General features: G+C 37.4%; 1 protein-coding gene across 1 annotated transcript in view; it reads left to right on the top strand.

The window, feature by feature from the left end:
• Positions 1-27,791, top strand: part of SEC23A (SEC23 homolog A, COPII coat complex component) — a 66,912-nt gene that overhangs the window by 31,177 nt on the left and 7,944 nt on the right. Inside the window, exons 13-18 of the mRNA XM_037158894.2 lie at positions 131-237; positions 8,726-8,879; positions 16,144-16,221; positions 18,333-18,494; positions 22,642-22,728; positions 24,578-24,733. Coding sequence (XP_037014789.1) covers positions 131-237; positions 8,726-8,879; positions 16,144-16,221; positions 18,333-18,494; positions 22,642-22,728; positions 24,578-24,733 — 744 coding nt within the window. The remainder of the gene's footprint in view (positions 1-130; positions 238-8,725; positions 8,880-16,143; positions 16,222-18,332; positions 18,495-22,641; positions 22,729-24,577; positions 24,734-27,791) is intronic.

Raw genomic sequence — 27,791 nt, 5'->3', positions numbered from 1 at the left:
GTCTGTACTGTAAAAAACGTCATTCTAATTGACATTAGAACACATTTTATTAGTGCTAGCATATGCAGTCAATGACTGTAGATTTTGCTAATAGATTTTGCTTAGTTTTTACTCTCTTACGTCTACACAGCATAATGCTCCGATTCCTCAAGGAGGGCGTGGTGCGATTCAGTTTGTGACTCAGTATCAGCATTCAAGTGGGCAGAGACGCATCCGAGTGACCACCATTGCGAGGAAGTAAGTGGTACTTGTTAGAGATTTAACTTATATATCAAAACTATTCTGGATTGTGCTCCCAAACTGGGTTCCTATTTTGATTGACTAGAAAATGCACATTTGTGACTAATAGCATTTTATTTCTTTCTAGCCCAGCTTAGCTGCTAAAATATTCATTGTTAAGAACTGTAAAACAATTTAAAAATCTATGCCTAAGACACATTTTATAAAATGTTCTTATTTACCTGATGCCCCTGAAAGGAGAAAAGCTAACATTATCCCCTAATAGGCCATAATAATATATATATAATGCATTATATAATAGCAGCACAATAATTAATTGCATTACTTTTCAATTAATAAAGTTCTTAGCTACTGTTTTCACTATGTATTTTTTCAAGTGTTAAGTCATTTAATTCATTTATAAAACCTTTATTTTGTATCTGCTTATAGATTGAGTACTTTGGGAAAGGGTATGAAATGGAAAAGACTTGAATGTACTTGGTCTGCCATATGATGATGTGGTACAGACCAGTCTTCAAAATATCTGTGGGGAAGGGCCAGTCCCCTCCCGCCTCCACTCAATGCTTTAGAGACTAATACTTTTATTAAACACGATACAACGTATTAATAGAAAAATTGAAACAATTCAAAATACAAGTCCCTGTTTTTTATTAAATTCATCACATACACGATTTTGTTAAATCACTCAAAAGTTTATAATTACTCTCAGTTTTGTTTCTTATTTCATTGTGAACTGGCACTAGGTTCAATTTCCACACTTTGACTAGGACTGGTCAAGACCACAGAAGGGAAAGTCTCTTAACAGTTAATACTATAGGGTAGTGTTTTTGTGTATCATAGTTATGCCCTACCTTTGTTGAGATAGTTAGTTTCCAAAAGAGAATAATTAAGCACAGACTGAGATAATTCACAGTTGTCAGGTATTTGGAAAATAATACAAAATTCTTTGTTTACTTGAAACAAAAATAGAGGGAGAAGAATTTTGAAAATATTTAAAAGTATTACTGCCTGCATTCCCTTGGGATCACTTCTTAAAGCTTTGAATCTCGTAAAAGTTGTCTACCTTTTCAAGAAGTCTGTAAGTACTGCAGACTGGCATAAACGCAAGTACTTTAGAACTGGGGTCAGCTGAAGTATACAGAATGCTGCCAGTGAAATAGTAAACAAACAAAAACTGTTGGTGGGTCTGCTCAGGAGCAGTTTGATGGATTGGATTTACAGAAAATGTTTATTTAATAGATTACTGCTATTTTATGCATAATATTAAATTAATCACTGAGAATAAAATTTTCACTTATTAACTTGTAATTGGTTTTAGTTGGTATATTAACATGGAGAAAAAACAATACATAGTGATTTTATTTATTTTTTATTTTTATTTTAAAAAATAATGAAAATTTTTATTTATTTTCAGAGACAGATAAAGGGAAGGAGTAGGAGGGACACAGAAATATTGATGAGTTGCCTCTTACATGTCCCCAACTGGGGACCTGGCCCATAACCCACCCATGTGCTCTCATTGACCTTTTGATTCCCTGGCTGGTTCTCAGTCCATTGAGCCACACCAGCTGAGGTTACATAGTGATTTTAAGTATGTAATTTTTATCAGTAGTAATTGAATTAAAGACCAATGAGGCTAAATATTATTACTAAATAAGGAATGGGTTAACAATGAGATCAAGGAAGAAATCAAAAGATATCTCGAAACAAATGAAAATGACAGCACAGCAAACCCCAAATCTGTGGGACATAGCAAAAGCAGTCCTAAGAGGGAAATTTATAGCATTATAGGCCTATCTCAAGAAATAAGAAAAAGCTTAAAATACACAATCTAACTTTACACTTAAAGGAACTTGAAAAAGAAAAGCAAAGCCCAGAGTGAGCAGAAGAGAGGAAATAATAAAGATCAGAAAAAAATGATATAGAATCTAAAAAAAGCAATATAAAAGATCAATGAAACCAAGAACAGGTTCACTAAAAAGATAAGATTGACAAACCTTTAAACAGATTTAGTATAAAAAAAAAAAAGAGGACTAAAAAATAAAATCAGAAATGAAAGAAAAGTGACAACTGATACCAAAGATAAAGGATTGTAAGCAGATATTACAAACAACTATATGTTACAAACTGGACAATCTGGATGAAATAGATAAATTGCTAGTACACTCTTCCAAAACTGAATCAGGAAGAATCAGAGAATCTGATAAGACAGATAACAACTAATGAAATTAAAGCAGTAATCCAAAAACACCAGGCAAACAAAAGCCCTGGACTGGATGCCTTCACAGGTGAATTTTACCAAACATTTAAAGAACTATAAAGGGACGAAATGATAATGAAACAATTACAATACAGATTAAATTAAAAGATAAAACAGCCTAGAGATGTGAAAAAATATAAAGAAGAACTAACTCCTGTCCTTCTCAAACTAATCCAAATATTCAAGAAGAGGGAAGACTCCAAACTCTTTACAAGGCCAGTGTGGTCCTAATTTTAAGGCCAGGTAAAGACACAACAAAGAAAAAATTACAGGCCAATACCTCTGATGAACGTGCATGCTAAAATATAAAAAATATATTGGCAATCCAGATCCAGCAATACATTAAAAGATCATACACCATGATCAAGTGGGATTCATCCCAGGGATGCAAGGATGGTACAGTATTCACAAATCAATAAACATAATACACCATGTAAAAAGTCAAGGCCAAAAATCATGAGATCATATCAATTGATGCTAAAAATGCATTTGATAAAATCCAGTACCCAGTTATGATAAAAACACACAGCAAAGTAGGAATAGAGGGAGCATACCTCAGCATAATAAAGGCCATGTATGAGAAACCTATATCCAATATCACATTCAACAGGCAGAAGCTAAAAGCTTTCCCTTTAAGATCAGAAACAAGACAAGGGTGCCTGCTTTCACTTTCTTATTCAACATAATACTGGAAGTTCTAGCTTCAGAACTTCCAGTCTGATCAGAAAAGAAAAAGAAATAAAAGGCATCCAAATGGGACAGGAGGAAGTAAACTCATTATTGCAGACAACATGATAGTGTGCATTGAAAACTGAATAGCAGGGGTGTCAGACCTTTTGCGGTTGCTTTTAAAGGGCCAAATGTAATTTTAGGACTGTATAAATGTAACTACACCTGAACTAGGGGCAAGGAACTTGGCCCTGCCACTGGGTAGAAACAAGGTGCTGGGCCAAATAAAACAAGGCGGAGAGCCGGATTTGGCTTGTGGGCCTTGAGTTTGCCACCTGTGTCCTGTAGTCTCCACCAAAAAATTACTTGACCTGATAAGTGAATTCGATAAAACAGTGCAATACGAAGTCGATATTCAGAAATCAAAGGCATTTTTCTACAGCAACAATAAAATATCAGAAACAGAAATCAGGAAAATAATCCCATTACTATAGCAACAAGAAAAAGAAAGTACCTAGGAATAAATTTAACCTAGGAGGCAAAAGATCTGTACTCAGAAAACTATAGAACACTGAAGCAAGAAATTGAGGAAGATACAAATAAATGGAAGCCTCTACCTTTTTCATGCATTGGAAGAATTAGCATCATTAAAATGTCTGTACTATCCAAAGCAATCTACAGATTCACTGCAATTCCTATTAAAACACCAACGGCATATTTCACAGAACTAGAACAAATATTTCAAAAATTTATATGGAACCAAAAAATACCCCCAATAGGCTCAGCAATCTTGAGAAAGAAGAACAAAGCAGGAGGGCTGATGATACCTGATATCAAACTATACTACAAGACTATATAATCAAAATGTCTGGTACCGGCATAAGAGCAGATATAGGTCAGTGGAACAGAATAGAGAGCCCAGAAATAAACCCATGTCTCTGTGGTCAATATTTGACAAAAGGGGCATAAACATACAATGGAGTAAAAATAGCCTCTTCAATAAATGGCATTGGGATAACTGGACTGGTACATGCAAAACAATACAACAACAACAACAACAAAAGACTACCAACTTATACCATACACCAGAATAAACTTAAAATGGGCAAAAGACTTAAATATATGTTGTCATACCATAAAAGTCCTAGAGGAAAACAGGCAGTAAGATTTCAGATATCCCACATAGCATTATTTTTGCTGATATATCTCATAGGGCAAGGGAAATAAAGGAAAAAAATAAACAAATGGGACTACAAAAATTAAAAACCTGTAGTACTAAAGAAACCATGATCAAAATGAAAAGGGAACTGACTGTATGGTAGAACATACTTGCCAATGATATATCAGACAAGGGTTTGATCTCTAAAATATATAAAGAGCTCATACAGCTCAACACCAGGAAGACAAACAATCCAATTAAACAATGGGCAAAGGACCTGAATAGACACTTCTCCAAGGAGGACATATAGGTGGTCCATAGATATGTAAAAAGATGCTCGACATCATTAGCCATCAGAGATATGCAAATTAAAACTACAATGAGGTATCACCACACAGCTGTCAGAATGGCCATCATTAATAAATCAACAAACAACAAGTACTGGCTAGAATGTGGAGAAAAGGAGACTCTAGTGCATTATTGCTGGGAATGTAGACTGGTACAGCCACTGTGGGAAACAGAATGAAATTTGCTTAAAAAACAAACAAAAAAAAATCCCAAACCTAAAAACGGAACTGCCTTTTGACCCAGCACTTCTATTGCTGGGAATATTTGCTAGAATTCTGGATCACCAAGTCAGAAGAACTTACACACCCCTGTGTTCATAGCAGTGCAATTTACAATAGCCAAATGCTAGAAACAGCTTAAGTGCCCATCAGTAAATGAGGGGACCAAGAAACTCTTACATTTACACAGTGAAATTCTATGCAGCAGGAAAAAAAAAAAGAAGGAACTTCTACCTTTTGCAGCACAACGGATGGAACTGGAGACTCTTATGCTAATTAAATAAACATAAGTTTGTGAAATAAGCCAGTCTGTGAAACAGAAATACGACATGATCTTAAGTATAAGAGGAATCTAATGAACAAAATAAACTAATGAGCAAAACAGAACCAGTGGTATGGAGATGTGGAATAGACTGACAGTGGACAGAAGGAAGGTAGGAGGGGCATTATGGTGAAAGCAGGGAAGGGACTAGTCAAAGGACATGTATGAATGACACATGGAGATGGACAGTAGTATGGTGATTGTGGGAGTGGAGGCTGGGCTGGGTGGAGGAGGGCAAAGGGGGAAATATTGGGACAACTGAATAGAATAACAATGAGAAATGAAAAGAAAAAAGAAATTCAAGTAGTAATCAGAAAACTCTCATAAAACAAAAGCCCTGAACTGGATGGCTTCATAGGTGAATTTTACTTAACATTCAAAGAAGAACTAACACCTGTTCTTCTCAAACTATTTCAAAAAAAGTCAAGAGTAGAGAGAAGACTCCCAAGCTCATTTTAGCTAGCCAGCATTTTCCTAATCCTGAAAACAAAGACACCAAAGGAAAGGACAATATCCTAGATGCACATAGATGCTAAAATTGTCCAGAAAATAGTAGCAAATTGCATCCAGCAATACATTAAAAAGGTCATACACCATGATCAATGGAATTTACTCTGGTGATGCGAGTTTGGTAGAATATCTAAATATCAATAAATGTAAAACACTGCATAAGCAAAATGAAGGATAAAAACTGCACAATTATATCAATAGATACAGAGCATTTGATAAAATCTAGCACCCATTTATGATACAGGGAACATATCCCAATGTAATAAAGGCCATAGATAACAAATCCACAGTCAACATCCTACTTAACAGGCAGAAACTTCAAGTGTTTCTCTAGGATTAAGAACAAAACAGGAATGTCCACTTTGACATATCTTGTTCAACATAGCACTAGAAGTCCTAGCTACAGCAGTCAGACAAGAGAAGAACAAAGACATCTATATTGGAAAGGAAGAGATAAAACTCATTATTTGCAGATCACACAATACTGTATTCCTAAAGATCCACCAAAAAAACTACCAGAACTGATAAGTGAATATAGTAAAGTAGCAGGAAACAAAATAAACATCTAGTAATCAGTTGAGTTTTTATACACCAACAATGAACTATCAAAAAAGGGAAACTAAAAACAACTTCATTCATAATTGTTTGAAAAAGAATAAAATACCTAGGACTAAATTTAATTAAGAATGTAAAAGACCTGTTTTTGGAAAATTGTAAGACACCAAAGAAAGAAATTGAAGAAGATACTGTGTCTCCCACATCTTCATGGATGTGGAGAATTAACATCATTAAAATCTCCATATTGCCTAAAGCAATCTATAGAATCAGTGCATTTCCTATCAAGATACCAGTGGTATATTTCACAGAACTAGAACAAATATTCCAAAAATTTATATGGAACCAAAAATGACTCAAAATACTACAGCAATCTTGAGTAAGAACAAAGTTGCAAAAATCATACAACCTGATAGCAAACTATACTACAAGGCCATAGTAATAAAAAAAAGCATGATACTGGCATAAAAACAAAGATATATGCAGTGGAACAGAGTAGAGAGCTCAGAAGTAAACCCACACTTCTAGGGTCTATTTGACAAAGCAGGCAAGAACATACAATGGAGTAAAGATAGTCTACTCAATAAATGGTGTTTGCAAAGTTGGACAGACGCATGCAGAAAAATGAAATTAGATGACTTCCTTAAACCATACATAAGAATAAATTCAAAGTAGATAAAAGATTTAAATGTAAGTTGTGAAAACAAAAATCCTAGAAGAAGGGATAAACAGTAAAATCTCAGACATTTCTCACAGAATATTTTTTTCTTGATATATCTCCTCAGGCAAGGAAAACATAAGAGAAAACAAGCAAGTGGGACTATATCAAACTAAAAAGTTCTCACATAGCAAAGGAAACCATCAACAAAATGAAAAGACAGCCCAATGAATGGGAGAACATATTTGCCAATGATAATCTGATAAGGGGTTAATATCCAAAATTTATAAAGATCTTATAAAAACACCAAAAACAACAATCAAATTTAAAAAATGGGAAAAGAACCTGAATAGACACTTCTCCAAAGAGGACCTACAGATGGCCCATAGACATATGAAAAGATGCTGACCATCATTAGCCATCAGAGAGATGTAAATTAAAAACCACGGTGAGATTTCACCTCGTGCCTGTCTGAATGGCTATCATTAATAAATCATTTAAAAACTAGTGTTGGCGAGGAAGCAGGGGAAAGGAAACCCTAGTGCACTGTTGGTGGGAGTGCAGACTGGTGCAGTTGCTGTGGAAAGCAGTATGGATTTACTTTACTCAAAAAATTAAAAATGCAACACCTTATGGCCTAGCAATCCCACTTCTGGAAATATATTCAGAGAAACCCAAAACACTAATTCAAAAGAGTATATGCACCCTTATGTTCATAGCAGCATTATTTACAATAGCCAAGATATGGATGCAGCTCAAGGGGCCACCAATAGTTGAGTGGATACAAAAGCAGTGGTACATCTACACAATGGAATACTACTTAGCCATAGAAAAGAAGGAAATCTTACTTTTCATGACAGCATGGATGGACCTGGGGAGTATTATGCTAAGTGAAATAAGCCAGTCAGAGAAAGACAAGTACTGTGTGATTTCACTTAAATGTGGAATCTAAAGAACAAACAAAAGAAACATTTATAGACACAGAGAACAAGACGCAGCTTTCTGAGGGTTGGGAGGTCTGGGGCCAGGTAAAAAAAAAAAATGAATGTATTAAGCAAAACAAACAAACCAAAAAAAAAAACCCCAAGAAACCCTCATGGACACAGACAAGTGTGTGGTGATTACCTGAGGAAAATGGGGGGAGAGGAAGTAGAAGAGGGTAAAGGAAGGATAAATGGTGATGGAAGGAGACTTGATTTGGAGTTGTGAACATACAGTACAGTATACAAATGCTGTGTTACAGAATTATACACCTGAACTCCATATAATTTTATTAAGTACTGTTACCCCCCAAAATAAAAAGGGACCAATGAGAAAAAAAGTTTCATAATTCTTTCATCTTGCAGTTTAGTGAATGAGAATTAGTTAGATTGGGAATAAAGCTTTATTTTTGTATTTCTGTATTTCTGCTTTACAGAATTATAGAAAAAAAATTTAAAGTTTGAGATAGAGACTTGTATATCTCTGTGCGTATGCACACACACAAATCCTCCTTTTATTTTCACTTGTAAAAATCTTAATATTTTAAGGAATGTGTTTGGAGAGCTACCTTTATAATTAGAAGACTTCATTAGGGTTGGATGCATTTTTCTGAAAAACAATGAATGTTGCATTGAAACTGCTATTCGTAATTTTTTTTAAATACCAAATTTTCTAGGTCATGTGGAATTTTGAAATATTGGAGTAATTATCTGTATCTTTTTAATTTAAATATGTGTGAAAGCCAACTGTAATATCATGAATATAACAGTTTGGCAGCATTTCTTTGCTTTCTTCTTGTTTTTAGCTGGGCAGATGCTCAAACTCAAATCCAAAACATCGCCGCATCCTTTGACCAGGAGGCAGCTGCCATTCTTATGGCCAGGCTGGCTATATATAGAGCAGAAACAGAGGAAGGGCCAGATGTGCTTAGGTGGCTGGACAGACAGCTCATTCGACTGGTAAGAAATGAACATTGTGCTTTTCTAAACCTGTATGCTTTTATTTGTACTAAATATTTGTCGCTGATAATCTCTTTGAAAGTTTTAACGGTGTAACTGAAAGACTATGTGAGGGACTCCTGTTTAAGTTGCTGAAAAAGGCACAATGAGTAGTAGAATTTATGTATCTCTTCCATGAACTAAAGTGCCTTTTATCCTGGAAGTGAAAATGATACTTCGGTAATATCTTGCTTTTCATTTAGCTGGTATCACATTAGTTCCTAACATAATACTAAATTACTATAACTGTTTTTACTGTGTTTTTTTCTTTTGCATATTTTTCATTGCTGTTGTTTTAGTTTTCTATTTTCATTTTAATGGAAATTTTTAAGAAAAATTATTTGGGATATAAAAAGTATACATATTTAATTAATTATAGAAACATATAGACAAGTCTTGATTTTCTGGATCTAGATTACCAAAGGTTGTGTTAGTGAAGTTATGGGTAAAGACTGGTTTTTAACATGTCAGGAACCTATTACTTACATTATGACCTAGAGTTTAATTAAGTTTGTTTCCTAATGCTCCATTTTTACTCAACGACTTTTTCTTTTTGATTTAATCTTTATTGTATTTTTTCCCCATTACCCTTTAGTCCCTTAATACCTCCCAGTGATTTACATACTCTTGTCTATGTCCGTGAGTCCTTTTTTCCTTTTTGCTCAAACCTTCTACCCCCTAACCTCACCCCTCACCCCCCAGCTGTTATGTGCTCTCCATCTGTGAGTCTGTCCCCATTTTCCTGGTTAGTTCGGTTTGTTCATTAGATTCCACATATGAGTGAAATCATATGGTGTTTGTCTTTCCCTGACTGGCCTATTTCTTTGGCTGAGCCATTGGCTCAAACACCCTGTTGAGAACTCTCTGCTAAGCTATTCAATTTCTATTTGTGAGGAGGCATTTGTGCTCTTTGTCTAGATTTTCAGGCAGTTTTAAAAATATTCTTGAATGAACTTATCTTAGTTTAAGAAAGTTAGCCATTTTTGTAGCATCATTGAGAACTTTTTGTTTCATTTACTCTCTAAGTGTTTTTACACTGGCAACTCTGTGAAGAAAGCAGTGCAACATCAGCATGTCTTTTTTTTTTAAACAAGAGATGTAAGCCTCTGATGGGGTCAACCATTGATTATGCACCATCAGTACAAATACCAACACAATTCCTCCAAGATGGGTATTTTGTTCCCAGATAGGAAGATGGCATGACGTGGGTGAAATCTATTGACTCTTCAACTTGAATAGAGAGGCTGTTATTTTTCAACTAATTACACAAACCTCTCAGCATCATGGAATGTGTTATCAATGCTGCATTTACTTATATTGTTTTAAGATAGAACCTTTTCAGTTTCTCAGATTGCATCTTGTCCTGGCATTTTACTTAATGGTAATTTTACCTGTTGGCATCATTGGCATTATTAGGTTCTCAACAGCTGCGTGACTTTTCCTTTTCTAGGTAGTAAGTTGTGCTTTGAAATAGCTTGCTTCTGAGCCTTTTCACTTTATTGTTTTGAGGTTCTAAAAGCTGTTTGAAGGAATCAGTACTTTTATTTGTCAAGTGGCTGTGATTCATAGTAAAGTGCTTTTCCCCTTTTGCTGGAGCTGTTACTGCCTTGTAGATGATCACATATGACAGAAAATTGAATAGTACAACGTGGGTTATCTCTCCATGTAAAAACCACTGATAAGCAGCTTTCATTGTAAAGATGGACTTTTCCTGTGTTCCTTCTTGCATGACTTAGTGAAATGACTCAGAGTGGTTATAATTCTTTAAAATTCTCTTAGGATTATGTCTGGAATCTGTCTCTTCTGTCTCACACTTCAGTTTCAAAAATTGCCGTGTTGTTTGATATGCTTGTAAAACACAAACACATATACTAATAAAATATAAAATAGAATGCTTTGTAAATAACTAAATGAGTCAGTTGCAAAAAAATTACAAAATTGAAAAACCTAGCAGTATAATTCACTTCTAATTTACACATTCTGTAGTTGGCAGCATTAACCACAGCAGCACGGCTGCTGGGGCTAGAGGACAGCTGAGTCATGGCAAAATGAAAATTTTACCCCGATCTTCTGTTGCAGCATTATAGCTTGTCTGCTCTCAGTTGGCATCTGTGTGTAAGAGGAGGTAATTTGGGAGGGAGAGGCTGATGCTGTCGGGCTACTTCCCTGCTTCCTGTGCAAAACAGCTGTCACCGACTGTGTTTCCCTTGTGTCAAATACTGAGAATGGAATTATCCAAATGAACACTGTCCTAGTGCGTGCCACCACATGGGACTGAAAGATTGCTAAAGAAATTGCTAACAGGATAACTTGGAAACTGTCCATCCATGACTGTTGCAGGTATCCTATGTTGTGCAAAGTTTAAAATTTAAAAAAAAATCAGTCTCTTATAGAATCCCTAGTGACTAAGAACCCCTCACATATGGTTAAAGGTGGTGAGAATATGATGATATTTACATTTTTCTTTCTTAAATTATATTTAGATTATGCTATTATGCAGTTATATTACACAATTATGCAGTTGTCTCAATTTTTCCCCCCTTGCTCCCCTCCTCTCAGCAACCCTCACTCCCTCAGGCACTCGCCACACCTTTGTTCATGGGTCACACGTGTAAGTTCTTTGGCTACTTCATTTCCTGTACTGTACATTACATTCCCATGACTGTTCTGTAATGACCAATTTGTGCTTCATCCCTTCACCTGTTCACCTATTCACCCAGGTCCCCCTCCCATCTGTAATCATCAAACGATTTCCTGTATCTATGATTCTGTTTCTATTCTACATGTTTGCTTAGTTTGTTTTTTAGATTCAATTGTTGATATGTATTTATTGCCATTTTGTTCATAGTTTTGATCATATTTTCTTAAATAAATCCCTTTAACATTTCATATAATAATGGTTTGGTGATGATGAACTCCTTTAGCTTTTTCTTGTCTGGGAAACTCTTTATCTGCCCTTTGATTCTAAATGATAGCTTTGCCAGGTACAGTAATCTTGATTATAGGTCCTTGCTTTTTATCACTTTGAATGTTTCTTGCCAATCCCTTCCAGTCTGCAAAGTTTCTTTTGAGCAGTTAGCTGACAGTCTTATGGGAACTCTTTTGAAGGTAACTATCTGCTTTTCTCTTGCTACTTTTAAGATTTTCTCTTTATCTTTCACCTTTGACATTTTAATTATGATAGGTGTTAGAGTGGGCCTCTTTGTGTCCACCTTGTTATAGACTCTGTGCTTCCTGGACTTGGGTGTCTATTTCCTTCACCAAATTAGGGAAGTTTTCTTTCATTATTTTTTCAGATAGATTTCCAATTTTTTGCTCTTTCTCATCTCCTTCTGGTACCCCTATGATGTGAATGCTGATATGCTTGAAGTTGCCCCAGAGGCTCCTTATACTATCCTTGTTATTTTGGATTCTTTTCTTCTTGTTCTGGCTGGTGGTTTTTTGCTTCCTTATGTTCCAGATCATTGATTTGATTCTCAGCTTCTTCCACTCTACTGTTGTTTCCCTGTAAATTGTTCCTTTCAATTAGTGTATCCTTTATTTCTGACTGGATCACTGAGGTACTTAGCAAGTTCCTTGAGCATCCTATAACCAGTATTTTGAACTCAGCATCTGAAAGATTGCTTATCTACACTTTATTTAGTTGTTTTCTGGAGTTTTGTTCTGTTCTTCCATTTGGGCCATGTTTGTCTTCTCATTTTGGCAGCCTCTCTGTGTTTGTTTCTATGTATTAGGTAGAGCTGCTTTGACTCCCTGTCTTGGTAGTGTGGTCTAATGTAATAGGATACTCTTGTATCCAGTGACACAGCATCCCCTATCACCTAAGCTGGGTGCTCAGAGGTGTGCCCTGCCTGTGGGCTGTGTACATCCTTCTCTTATCGTTGAGCTTTGATTGCCCTTGGCAGGCAAATGGGCAGCTACAAGGATTGTCTGGGACCCCTGACAACCAATCTCCGAGCTCTGTGGAGGATCATCCATGCAGTGGCTCACTCTATAGAGCCAGGTTTATTTCAGCATGGCTCTGGTGCTTGCTTGTGTTCTGTCTGGGGCTATGAGGCATAAGCTATATCGTGATCTGTAGCTGGCTGCTTCTTGTGCTGGGCTTGGAGGTGCTCTAGCAAGGCCAGATTGTGAATAGGGGCCTGCTGCTGCTAGTGTTGGGCCTGGGGTCATTTAGTAAAGTACAGAAGCTGGCTGAGGCCTGCTGCTGCTTGTTTGAGAGGACTTAGGAGGATCAGAAACATAAGCCAAGATAAGTCATCCATATGGAAAAGCTACTGTTAACTGCTTGATGGGACTGTAAGTTGGGTGGGGTAGAGTCTCTGGGAATCATCAAGGAAAGGGAAACAGTGTGAGCCAGGTTGTTGGAGTCTCAGATATGGTGCCATGTGCTCTGTGGCTCTGTTGGCGGAGGGCTCAGAAGAAGGGCATTGGCTTCTGCCAGCACTTCTGTCTGGGAGAAAGCTTTCCCCCAGCTCTTGCCCTGATGCCAGACACTTCAGTTCCTCTCCGTATGCCACTGATGCTTTCAAGCTGCTGTCTGGTGCTCAGCAGGAGTCTGAGTAAGTCTGCATATGGGTCCTTTTAGAGGAACTGCCTGGGAATCTAGCAGTTTGTTCCACTGCCTCAATCTCCATTGGTTTTTTACAGTCAGAAGCCATGGGGACTTATGTTTCTGGCACTGGAACCCTGGGCTGGGGGTTCTGGTGTGAGGCTGGGACTCCTCGTTCTGGACATTACCTCTCCTGATTTTTAACCGCCACACATGGGTGTGGGACCAGCTCATTCCAAGTTTCTGCTCCTCTGTCCCTCTGCCCCTCCTACCAGTCTGGTTTCTTCTTTACTTCTGTGGTTGCAGGACCTCCATTTATTTACTCGATTTGTTGCAGTTCTTGTGATGATTGTTGTATAGTTTAGTTGTAATTTTGATGTGGTTGTCTGATGAGGCGAGCTGTGTTTACCTAGGCTACCGTCTTGGAGATCTCTACATTTTTTTCCCCTTTAATCGATTGAATCTAATTAGTGTACAAGTGAATTGAAGCTTCAGGTGATGACAAGTGAATCTTGGTTAGAGAAGCTATGCTGTTTTGTCCCCTCAACTCTGTTTTGAGTACTTCTGCACCTGTGTGTTCAGCTGCTCACAAGATTCCACCTCTTGGATGTTCATATTCAACACACCCAAATAGAAATCCTCTTCCGCCTGCTCACCCACACTAAAACCTGTTCCTCCTGCAGTGTTCGTGTTCTCTAGATCATGAATGGCATCATTTCCTACCTAGTTGCCTAAGCCAGAAACTTATTTTTAAGTGAGATTTCTTATGATTTACATTCAGTGAAATTCACCTTTTTAGCCATTACTTTTATACCAGCTTATGCGGTAATAACTATTTCTGTAATCAGGATACAGAACTGTCCCACCACCTCTGAAACTTCCCTTATGCCCTTGGTCACGTTGTAACTGAGCCCAGCTCCTGGAAACCACTGATTGGTTTACTCTGGCAATAATTTTGCCTTTCCTACCATGGCATATAAATGGAATTATGTACAACATAGCCATTTAAGCCTTGCATCTTTCACTTAACACTGTTGAGAGTCACCCATGTTGTTGTGGGTGGTGGTGGTTTATTCCTTTGTGTTCCTGGGTAATATGCCATCTAAGCCAGAAATACTGAGTTGTGTAAAATTGTTCTTTCTCTTTGATTCCCTGCCACATCCCCAGTCCTGTCAGTTCTGCCTCCTACTCTGTCTCAGATTTATTCTTTGCAATCCTGAGTTAGCAGTGCCTCAATTAAGGGGGGCCCTTAAGGGCATCATTATTATGTTGTCATAGAGCTTAGGCTTTGACCCTTAGGGTCCTTTTATGTTGCCACCTTGGTGCATAAATACTTACTGAGTTAAGGACAGAACAAGCCTTCTAGAATGTGTTGTCATTTTCTTCAGGAAAATTCAAAAATTCTAAGAATTTATCCTGAAGATATAACAGGACAAATTTAAATGCTAATAATGAGGGACTGGTCAAGATAGTTATGATATATATGTAATGCACACACACATATATGATATGTATGTAATATATTACACACACTTATGCATATATTGGTATGTATTATACATGATATATATGTAATATCAACATAGTGGAACACTAGTCAGCCATTAAAAATGAAGTAGTAGAGTATTTAATGACCTGGAAAAAATGTTCATAATAAAAGCAACATTTTCAGACGTAAGTGTCAGATATATCCTGCTCTGGAAATTAGGCTTTTGGAAATCCCTAGTTACCCAAGCATAAAAGTCAACAATCTTTTTGTTACTCTTACTAACCATAATATCAGATATGTCCAGTTCAACAGAATCATAGGCACAATAGAAAATGTGTATATTTGATATAATGTGATTGATTGTTCTTAATGCATGATAAATTGGCTTTTTCACAGCATCTTTTAAATGTATTTGATATTCTGGGTCGGCACTGTCCAGGAGAGCTTTCTGCAGTGGTGGAAATATCTGTACTTTGCACTGTCCAGTATGGAGCTACTACCTACGTGTGACTGTTGAGTACATCAGATAGAAAGGGGTGGACAAAAGTAGGTTTACAGTTGTGAGTATGTAAAAAAGTTTATTACTGTTTATTAATTATTGCATTATTTATTTGTTTTAGAATTATAAACCTACTTTTGCCCACTCCTGTATATGGCTGGTGCAACTGAGCAACTGGATTTTTATTTCATTTTAATTACTTTAAATTTATACATAGAGCTAGTGGCTATCATATTGGACAGTGAAGATTATTACCTTAATCTGTAAACTTCACCAGTGAAGTATAACTAGGAAACATTGAAGACTGACAGGCTCTGATTCTCAGATACCAAGATCTGTTTTCTAAGGATTAGCTCTACAACTATAGCATTTTATCCTTTGGATAACTGTGGTTCTGAAGTGATTTTTCCTAGAAGCCAAAAATGTGATCAACTCAATTACACTTTTTATTTGCTCTATAAGACATAGATAAATATCTAAATTATCTAGTACTTCTAAAATTCAGGTATATTCCTTTGGTTGTAATTAATTTTTTAGTAAGTCTAGCAATATTTTAATTTTTATCGTGCATCAAGTATTTGCTCCCTAAAGGGTAATTATTTTTTAATTAGAATATGTATAAGCCACCATTTTAATTCTATGACAGGAGGAGGTATATTACTCTAACATGTTTTATTTTATTTAGTGTCAGAAATTTGGAGAGTATCACAAAGATGATCCAAGTTCCTTCAGATTTTCAGAAACTTTCTCCCTGTATCCACAGGTGAGTAGATAAAAGGTCTATGTTCTCTTCTTTGTGTTGATGATACCATTGGCTCTTACTTTTGTTGTTAACTTTTATTACTTAACTTACAGAACCTATTGTATTGGGTTATTCTTTTGGTTAGGTAAGTTTTAGGATAGATAAGAAATTAGTATTGTGCTGTGAGTAGTCAGTGAAAAAGTATATAGTATTTTTCTGTTGGCCTTGCAAATAGAATTTATTTGTGCTAAGTAGAAATTATACTGGAATCCTTCTATGGAATAGAATTAAGGGTAGGGCAGATTAATCTTCCCTCTGATATAAGGCATCTAATTATAGTGGTACCAAAAGAACTTAACTTGAAGTAATTTTACCAATCAACTATTTCTACAGCATGGGACCAGCATTTGAGAACAGTTTTATGGGGACATGCCAGATAAATACAAGCTAATTTGATTTATCTTATAGAATCTTTTCACTTGGGCAGCTGAATCTATCCCTTAATGTAACAGATAACATTTATTCAACTAAGTACTGTCTGCAAGAAACTTTAGGAGAATAAAGACTGATCTGGATCCCATTTTTAAGGAGCTTTCAGTCTGAAGGGTGAGGTCACAGAACTGAACAGGCGAAATGGTATGAGAGACATACAGAATTGAAAGGAATCCTTCCACATAGTTGGTAAGATACATATTTATAGAAGAGGTAGCATTTATCTCAGCCTAGAAAGATGATTAATATTGATAAGTGGAAATTCAGATTTTGCTCATGAAAACGTTTAAAGCCTCAACTGTCTTTTTAGAGCTCCTCTTACATTTTTTTGGAAAATATTTTATTGACCTGTAACTCCATGTTTATAGAGGGAGACTTCCCTAAACCTCCTGTGAAATTTTGAAGAACAAGAAAAGGCAGAGCCCACTTGTCTTAAGACAGGCAACCCCCCCCCCAAAAAAAAAAAAAAACCTTGCTGTTTTGGGAGTTCTTGGTCCTCATCTTCATAGCAGAAACTAATAGGAAAGGGAATGGGGGCATTAGCCTAAGCATTTTACTAAATTTTCCACACTTTCCTTGCTTTCTCTTTTCTCCCTACTTACTCTTTTTAGGCTTTTAGGTTCAGAGAAATCTGGGAATCCCATCTTTTCTCCTCTATAGGAAATAGAGACCAGAAGACCAAGAAAGACTTTTTTACTTTGGGCTTTCAAAGGCTAATGATCTTCTAAAAGGTGACATAGCCTAAATTTAAGGGAGATCTGTGTCTTCAAAATATTTAACCCTAAATTTACCAGTTACACATTCCTGTGAATAAATAAGAATGGATGAAGTGATAAGGCATTAGGAAAAGGGATGAAAATTTCAGTGAGTAGCATGTGTTGGGAGAGAACTGTGAAGTGAGTTTTTTTTTAGGAGCAACATGTAGGCACTTGAGACCTGAGGGCTGAAGGAAGGTAAGAGAAGTAACTGAAAGACAAATGGGTAGGAGTACTTTGGAACTGATCCTATTGATGGTATCAAAGACCCTTCGATTAAGTCAGGGGACAGTGGAGTGATCTTTCATTCAGGTTTAAGTCTCCTTTCTGATCTCTTTCATGTGAGGAGTGAGTGGAAGGGGAGAAAGTGAAAGGAGAAAGAATAAATGAAACGGTGCAAAGGATGTTGCTTACAGATTAGGAGGTCTTTAAATATTAAGAAACAAGTGGGTGTATGTAAGTTCCTTTCGAAAGCCTATCTGTTAACCTACTTTTATGTTCTCTTAAGAGTATTTTGGTGGTGTTAATGAATACTAATTAAAAAACCCCAGAGATGTGGCCAGAAAGATGAAGAATAAAAAGAGAGAAGGCTGATAACACACCATCTGGCATCAGCCTCCGAATAACTGAAATCTGAGATGGGTTTTTTGGTCTCTATTTTTGTTTTTATTTTGAGTCATCTGTATTACTTTAATTTTTTCATCGTTGATTTAAATTTTCAACTATCTGATAAATGTGAATAAGATTATGAGGAATACAATTTAGAATGTTATGATTTGTTTTGTAGTGGCATTAGTAATTGTAATCAAATGCTTTTTATAATAGTAAAGTCCTGTTGCAATATTAAAATCATTAAAAAGCTATCTTACCTGTTTTATCTTATAGTTTATGTTTCACTTAAGAAGGTCTCCTTTCTTGCAAGTTTTTAACAATAGTCCTGATGAGAGTTCATATTATCGTCACCATTTTATGCGTCAAGACCTGACCCAGTCTCTAATCATGATTCAACCTATTCTGTACGCATATTCTTTCAGTGGACCACCAGAGGTAAGAGGGACATGAAAAAATTGGTTTTGTTATGGTGATGTATACCATTAAAAAGCAAAATCAACTGACTTTTTCTTAAACACAGCTACTAAATATAAGAATTTAATTTAAGAATAATTATCTTTAAGTTATTCATGTAGTCACTGAAAATATCTGTGAGTGCTTACTCTGCTCTAGGCTTCATGCTAGGCCCTAACAGGAAATTGATAAAATAATGAAATATTGAGATGGAAGAGACTTTAAAATTTTTATTTATTTTTAGAGAGAGAGAAAGGAGGGATAAAGAGAGAAAGAGAAACATTGATGTGAGAAAGAAACATCAGTCGGTTGCTTCTTATACACGTCCTGCCCTAGGACTGACCCATAACACAGGCGTGTTCCCCAGCTAGGAATTAAACTGGTGGCCCCTCGGTTTGACGCTCAGCCAGCTGAGCCAGACTGGTCAGGGCAAGCTGGAAGAGAATTTTAAAATCATTTTGCAGGTCTGTGCCCCTGGGTGTCTTGTAATGCCCCATGCCAAAGCAGACTGAGGCCTTGGAACGATTGCCTGGCCGTTGCCTGTAGCTGCAGGAATTGAAGCAGGTTGCAAAAGTGGAAATAAAATGTTATCGTGTCCAGTCATTTGGTTGGTCAAATACTCTAGGGCTTATGATTTTTATGTCTAACAATGTCTAAAGGTGAACATGATTCTATAATCTGTATCTTCTTCTTCAACATAATCTTTTATTTTCCCGTAGTCTTTTTTGACTATATACAGTTGATTATATATATAGATATATAGACTTGTACTTAGAAAGGGATAAAGTCATCCTTTTAATCTTCTTAATAAACTGTTCCACTTATTTTAACATATTATTAAATAAACCGTTTTTTCATTCTATAGTGAAAATACTCTGTTTTATTATTTAGAAGTATGTTGTGACTATATTTGAAAATAATACTTTAGGGAAAGTCATGAAAAAGAGAACATAACTTACTGATTAATGATCATGAGGCCTTTATTTACTGTTTTGTAAAAAAAGTGGGTAAAATGTTATTTTTTCTGTTTTTTAAAATATATTTTATTGGTTATGCCATTATAGTTGTCCCATTTCCCCCCTTCATTTCCCTCCACCCTGTACACCCCTCCCCCACCATTCCCCGCTTTATGTCCATGTGTCACAAGTTCTTTAGATTCTATATTTCCCATACTATTTTTGCCCTCCCTCCTATCTATTTTCTACCTACTGTATATGCTACTTATTCTCTGTACTTTCTCCCCCCTTCTCCTTCCACTCCCCAGTTGATAACCCTCCATGTGATCTCCATGTCTATGATTCCACTCCTGATCTAGCTGTCCTCTTAGTTTGCTTTTGTTTTAGGTGTGGTTCTTAATAACTGTGAGTTTGCTGTCCTTTCCCTGTTCATCTTTTTTATCTTCTTTTTCTTAGATAAGTCTCTTTAACATTTCATATAATAAGGGCTTCGTGATGATGAATTCCTTCAGCTTGACCTTATCTGAGAAGCACTTTATCTGCCCTTCCATTTTAAGTGAAAGCTTTGCTGAATAGAGCAATTGTGGGTGTAGGTCTTTGAATTTCATGACTTGGAATACTTCTTTCCAGCCCCTTCTTGCCTGTAAGGTCTCTTTTGAGAAATCTGCTGACAGTCTGATGGGCACTCCTTTGTAGGTGACTGTCCCCTTATCTGTTACTGCTTCTGGGATTCTCTCCTTCATTTTAATCTTGGCTAATGTAATGATGATATGCTTTGGTGTGTTCCTCCTTGGGTCCAACTTCTTTGGGACTGTCTCTGCTTCCTGGATTTCCTGGAAGTCTATTTCCTTTGCCAGATTGGGGAAGTTCTCCTTTATTATTTGTTCAAATAAGTTTTCCACTTGTGGCTGTTCTTCTTCCCCTTCTGGTACCCCTATAATTCGGATGTTGGAATGTTTAAAGATGTCCTGAAGGTTCCTTAGCCTCTCCTTATTTTTTTGAATTCTTGTTTCTTCATATTTTTGTTTGGTCATTTTTTTTCTCCCTTCTGGTCTGCTCCCTTGATTTGAGTCCCAGTTTCCTTTCCATCACTTTTGGTTTTCTGTGCATTTCCCTTCATTTCACTTAGTGTAGCCTTCATTTGTTCATTTAATTTGTGACTAAAATCAACCAATTTGGTGAGCATCCTGATCACCAGTGTTTTGAACTGTGCTTCTGATAGGTCGGCTATCTCTTGGTTGCTTAGAAGTATTGGCTCTGGGGCTTTGAGCTGTTCTTCTGCTTGAGCCATATGTTTTGGTCTGGTTGTACCTGTTACATATGAGGTGCGGGGCCTTAGGTGTTCACCAGGGTGGGGTCACCCAGGTCGCTGGGTTGTGATGCTGTGTGTGGGGGTGGGGTAGAAAGGGAACAGTGGCACTCGCTCCACTTGTATTTCAGTCCCATTGCTTCCCACAAGCAAATTGGGCCCTTCTGGTGCTGGTTCCCAGGTGTGTGGGCTTGTGTGGTTCTAGGACCCTGTGGGTCTCTCCAACGAACTCTCTTGTGAGGCTGGGAGCCTCTCCTGGCACCGAAAGTTTCTCCAGTCGGTGCTGTTTGGCTTTATTTTCTGGGGCTGGGGCCCTGGATTGCACTGTCTGTCTCACTGCTCATTTTTTTGCCTGGTTTATCTGCACGTGAATGTGTGACCAGGGTTAGCCAGCTGCCTTGTGCCCTTACTAGGTCTTCCTGTTGCCACCCCACGCCTGGGATCTGCCAACTGCTGCCTGTGCTCCTGGGTTGGTCCTGCCGCTTTTTCCTGCTGCGACCCCTCTCCGTCCCTCTTACCGGTCTGGATGAATGGTTCATTGTTGTTGGACTTCAGTACAGTTCAATTTTCTGTCTGTTTTGGTTTTGCTTTTGTTTCTAAATCTTTGTTGTCCTTAAAGTTGGTTGTGCAAGGAGGTACAGTGTTTCCACCCATGCCTCCATCTTGGCCAGAACTAAAATGTTATGTTTTGTTACTATAATTGTTTTAGTATTTTTCATGGTTTCTACTTTTTTAGGAAATACATATTTTTAATATGTTGATGTAGCTAAATATTTTGTCTTACAGTTCCTTGAATTTGGAAGGGAAGTTTTAGAAATAACAATTTAAAAATTTCAGAGTAATATATGTAAAGATTTTTCCATTTGAAAAGAATGGAATACTGTTCAGAAGAAAATTGGAATGCTATCATCTCTAGTGCCTGCCCCTGTCAAGTCCCAGCCTTTCCATTTAGTCCACGAGTCCCATTGGCTTCATTTCCTTAAGTCTTTGCTTTTGGAGGTACCCGCTTTGTCTCCTGCATCGTCTTCATTTTCTCTCCATCTGGATTCTTCTTATTAACATAGAATAATAAAAGCACTCATGTTAATACAAACAAACATGACTTTTTTTCTAATTGCCACCCCATTTCCCTGAGTCTTAATCACAGCCAGACTCGGAATCTACTTTCTCACCTCATACTCTCTCCTCAGCCAGTACTAGTCAGACTCTTGTCCCTAGTACGTACTGAAACAGCTCTTAACAATGCCTTACATCTTGCCAGAACTCTCAGCAGTGTTTTCCTAGTGATGGGAACTCCTTGTGAACCTTTTTGCTCTAGGCCTCTCTGACACCTGCAGCACCTGCTGGGTTTCCTCCTGCCTGTGGCCTGTTCCTTCTCAGGCCACCTACTTTTGTTGCTGGTGTGCCCCTTTCAGACCTCTTAAGTGCCGTCATGCTGCAGGGTTTTTTGGCTTCCTCTTTGTCATCCCTCTCTGTACGATTTAGCCTAATCTTTAAGGTTTAATTACTAGTTTCATGCGTGTGAGACCCCAATTTATGTCATTAGTTCCCTTTCATAACATAGTCCCTATTTTTTCAGATTTCCTCTATCCCAACCCTTTCCTCTCTTACTCAGTGGTGCCACCGTCAAGGTTAGGAGTCACCCTTGGTTTCTTCTTGACTGTACTCTACTTTTCAATTGTGAACCTCGGTTTAAAGAAGGTAAAGTAAGAATATGTCATGAGAATTCATAATAGCAAGAGGCCTTAAGTAATATATAAATTTAAAGCTTAAAAAATTTAGATTAATAGGTTGTGGAAAGATCTTTTGTGTCTTTAAGTAATTTATGTTTCCTCCTCTCTCCTTTCTCCTTTCCTTCACACAGCCAGTTCTCCTTGACAGCAGCAGCATTCTTGCAGATCGTATTCTTCTCATGGACACGTTCTTCCAGATTTTAATTTATCACGGTGAGGTAAGAGTCCATGGCATTTAAAACTGTGCATGTATGTAAAGTCTTTGCCTGTCACTGTATGGCTAGTGTTTTCCACTATGATAAATTTTTATTTACATTTCAATGAAATATGCATAAAATGTGCTGCTTCTAACCACACAGTTTCAGGTTTCATTTGCAGTTGACCCAGTTGTGGTTATTTTATGTGTTTATCCACACATGACTAGTCAAGTAGATTTTACATAAAGTATAGTGTCGTGAAAGTAAGAGTATTGATGTGTGCATAGGTGTATCATACTTTTGGATTTTACCTGAAAACATTAAGAGAGGAAGAGTCAGCCTTTGTCAGTGGACAAGCTTTTCTTTTCCTTATTTCATGTATTCCATATGAATTTAAAATGTATTCCACATGAAATTTTTTTTTTGCATTTAAAGTGAAGGAGTTTATTAGTGGACCAGAGAGACAGAGAATGGGCCATCCCGCAGAAAAAGTGTTTAGCCTAAAGTATTTTTAAATATGATGTGCATGTCTTAAAAATTTATTTAAAAATCTAAGTGAATTAAAATTTATAACTTCACTTAATTGGAATAGTAAATAATGGAAAAGGGTAGAATATTTGAGTAGCCATTAAGGTATTTAGCAGAACTCTATTCTGCATTTATTTATTCAGCCAATATTAAGTGCTTCCTCTGTATAATAAAGCACTGTACTCTGGATGCTTTGCAAGATAGGGATTCTTTAGTCACAGACCCAGACTCAGACTTATAGTCTAATATTCTAGTAACTTGTGCTGTTTGTTTTTCAATTTTTTGAATTGTAAATTTATTATTTTCACTGTAATAGTAAAGGCATTATAGAAATATCTTTTTAAGTAATATTATTCAGGACTTTTAAAATATTTATTATTTTTAATTGATATTAGTTACTTATGCCCTTTACTTTTTTTTGTCTTTATGAATTAACAAAGAAATGGTTAATTACCATTTTCTGCTACCCATGAATGTTCTACTGAGTTCTGTTACAACCCTTACTCATGTTTTTAATAACCTCACACAGACTATTCAGTGCCTGACCCCCTTGTGTCACTGGTTGTTCTGATAGTTTACCCAGCAATGTTATTATTTATTAGTTCCTTACTTTCCACTTATACTCCTTACTTTCTACAAATAATTCCTGTAATATGACAGAGCTAGGTTTTGCTTATTTTTTTAATTTTATGGTAATGTTTATATCTTTAAATAACTTGTTAATGTGCTTGAAGAAGAAACTAAAAAATGCAGATGGTTATTCCTTTATTAAATACAGAGATATTGTAGAGTGTATTGACTATTTCAGTTAACTTAGAAACCAATTCAGATTTAAATTTTTGGATAATTATGTGGTTTGGGGGCCATTTAGTTTATAAAAGAATTGATTCAGATGTTCTACAGGTATATTTATCTTGTTGAGAGCATTGCTATTATTTTTTTAAGTTTTTATGTTCATTTTTCTTGCCAGAATATAACTGTTGGTAAAGACTTCTTAATAATGGGTCATTTAGAAGTCTCTGGGAAATCTTCTGTAACAAAAATTTCCCTCATTTATTATAAGCTTAGGTAGATATCTTTTAGTAACATTAAGCATAGTGTTTTAAATTTTTCTGGATTATTATTTCTCTTTATTTTTAAAGGAGAATAAATATCCTAATAGTATATCTGTTTACTCAGGAATACTGGGAATTAGTATTCTTAACTTCAAAAATTGGGATGAATGGAATAATCTATAATTTTCTTACTTTCTGAAGATTACTTCAGTTGAAAAGAAACTCATTAAGATTTTGGATAGACAAGAAATTAAAGCTAATAATTCCTTGAATTGTTTTAAAATTAGACCATAGCCCAGTGGCGCAAGTCAGGATACCAGGACATGCCAGAGTATGAAAATTTCCGCCACCTTCTGCAAGCCCCAGTGGACGATGCCCAGGAGATTCTTCACTCCAGATTCCCAATGCCCAGGTACATCGACACTGAACATGGGGGCAGCCAGGTAAGTACTGTTAATTTACATGTGTGTTTGTATGTTGCTGCTTTTGTGATGAGTTGTTCCTACTTGCCTTCTTTATTTTTCCCTTTTTAAAAAAGTTGTATTTTATTGATTATTCTATTACACTTGTCCCAGTCTTCCCCCTTCTTCCCCCCCCACCCATCATCCCCCACTCCTGCAGGCAAGCCCCACAACATTGTTCATGCCCATGGGTCATGTGTGTAAGTTCTTTGGCTGCTCCATTTTCAATACTGTACTTTACATCCCCATGGCTATTCTGTAACTGCCTGTTTGTACTTCTTAATCCACTCGCCTCTTCACCCATTCCCCCACACACCCCTTCCATCTGGCAACCGTCAAAATGCTCTCCGTATCCATGATTGTCTGTTCTTGTTTGCTTAGTTTGTGTTTTTTAGATTCAATTGTTGATTGATATATATTTATTGCCATTTTAATATTCATATTTTTGGTCCTCTTCTTAAATAAGTACTTTTAAACTTTCATATAATAAGGTGCTGAAATAGCTCAGTTGGGAGAGCGTTAGAATGAATATCTAAAATTTCATATCATAATGGTTTGGTGATGATGAACTCCTTTAATTTTTTCTTGTCTGGGAAGCTCTTTAACTGTCCTTCAGTTCTAAGTGATAGCTTTGCTGGATAGATGAGTCTTGGCTGTAAGTCCCTGCTTTTCATGACTTTGCCAGTCCCTTCTAGCCTGCAAAGTTTCTTTTGAGAAATCAGCTGGCAGTCTGATTTCTCCCTACAAGGGAGTTCTTATGGGAACTCCCTTGTAGGTAACCACCTCCTTTTTTCTTGCTGTTTTTTAGATTCTCTTTTTACCATCAAACATTGGCATTTAATTATGATGAGTCTTGGAGTAGGCCTCTTTGCATTCATCTCATTTGGGACCCTCTGTGCTTCCTGGACTTGCATGTCTATTTCCTTCATCAAATTAACGAATTTTTCTTTCATTATTTTTTCAAATAGATTTCCAATCTCTTGCTCTTTCTTTTCTTTTTCTGATACTTCTATGATGAAAATATTGGAACACTGAAAGTTGTCTGACAAGCTGCTTACACTATCCTCATTTTCTTGGATTTTTTTTCTCTTGTTTTTCTGATTGGTCATCTTTTGCTTCCTCATATTCCAAATTATTGATTTGCTTCTCAGCCTCATCCACTCTACTGTTGTTTCCCTGTAAATTGTTCATTATTTCAATTAGTGTATCCTTTGTGTCTGACTGGATCATTTTTATGCTGAAGAGGTCCTCACTAAGTTCTTCAAGCATCCTCATAACCACTGTTTTGAGCTCTTCTTCTGATAGATTGCTTTATCTACATGCTGTTTAGTTCTTTTTCTGGAGTTTTGATCTGTTCTTTCATTGGGCCATGTTTCTTTGTCTTCTCTTTTTGGCATCCTGCCTGTGTTTGTTTCTGCGTATTAGGTAGAGCAGCTTTGACTCCATGTCTTGGTAGTGTGGCCTAATGTTGTAGGTGTCCGGGAGGGTCCAGTGGCACAGCCTTCCCTATCACCCAAGTTGGGTACTTGAGGTGTGACCCCTTAATGTGGGCTGAGTACACCCTCTTCTTGTTGAGCCTTGATATAGTTGGTAGGTCAAAGGAAGGAATTGACCCCTGCCAGTCAGCTGTAAGGACTGGCTGTGACCACTGGCCACCAACCTCCACCCTCTGTGGAGGGTGAGCTGTGCAGGGGCAGGGTGGTGGTGCTCTGACGTGGTCTGTGGTTCTCCACTGGGTGTGCAGGCTCTGGGGTTTCCTAGGTGGTGCAAGCCTAGGATAGCCCCCCCACCTGTGTTTTGCCTGGGGCCACCCTGCCTGAGCTGTAAAGCAGTCTGAGATGACTGCTACTTGTGCTGAGCTTGGGGTTTCTCAGGTGAATCTAAGCTGTGAATCTAAGCTATGAATCTAGGCTGGTTGCTGCTATGCTAGGCCTGGGGCCTGTTAGCTAGATGGGGTTTGGGGGTCACTGTGGTCAGCTGTTACTTGTTTGATAGGATTTAGGAAGTTGTGAGGCATGAGCCAAGACCAGCCATTCATATGGAAAAGCAGCTTGGGTGGGCCCGCAGGTTGGGTGAGATGGAGTCTCTGGGCATCTCTGTGGCATTGTTAGTCAGGTTGAAGGAGTCCCAGATAAGGCACCAGCATGTGGGCTCTGTGGCTCTGTGCAGGGTGGATTCAGAAAAAAGGACAATGGCCCACTTTTCTGTCTGGGAGAAGGCTGTCCCCCTGCTTTCATTTTGATACCAGATACTTCATTTTTTCGCTGTGTGCCTCTGGTGCCTTTCAAATTGCTACTCTGGTGCTGGACACGGGAGTATCTGATTACGTTCGCGTGTGAGTTCTTTAATAGGAAGTGCTTGGGGCTCCATAAGTTTCTTTCACTGACTCAATCCCTGCTGGTATTTGCAGTCAGAAATTATAGGGCCTTATCTTTCTGGCACTGGAACCCTGGGCTGTGGGCTTGGTGTGGGGCTGGGATTCCTCACTTCCAAGACATTCCTCCCACATTTTTTTGAAGGTTTTATTTATGTATTTTTAGAGAGAGGGGAAGGGAGGTAGAAAGCGAGGGAGAGAAACATCAATGTGTGGTTGACTCTCAAGTAGCTCCCACCGGGGACCTGGCCCACAACCCAGTCATGTGCCTTGACTGGGAATTGGACTGGTGAGCCTTTGGTTTGCAGCCTGCTCTCAATCCACTGAGCTATACCAGCCGGGTGTTCCTCTTAAATTTTTGTCTACCACATGTGGATGTGGGGCCAGCCTATTCCACGAGTCGGCCCTTCTACGTCGGGATGGATGTGGTTTCTTTAATTCTCTAGTTGTTGTATGTTCATTCAACTTGGTTTCTCACAGTTCTGAGTGATGGTGGATCTATATTTTAGTTGTAATTTTGATGTGGTTGTGCGAGGAGGTGAACCGTGTTGACTTATGCTGCCATCTTGACTGGAAGCCCCTGTTTGTTATTATTAATGGTTTTTTAAAATATATTTTATTGATTATGCCATTACAATTGTTCTGTTTCCCCCCTTCATTCCCCTC

The sequence above is a fragment of the Artibeus jamaicensis genome, unplaced genomic scaffold (genome assembly GCF_021234435.1).
Source record: "Artibeus jamaicensis isolate MK-2021 breed Jamaican fruit bat unplaced genomic scaffold, CSHL_Jam_final contig_760, whole genome shotgun sequence".
Taxonomy (NCBI): Eukaryota; Metazoa; Chordata; class Mammalia; order Chiroptera; family Phyllostomidae; genus Artibeus; species Artibeus jamaicensis.
This window is presented reverse-complemented; position numbering and strand designations above follow the sequence as displayed.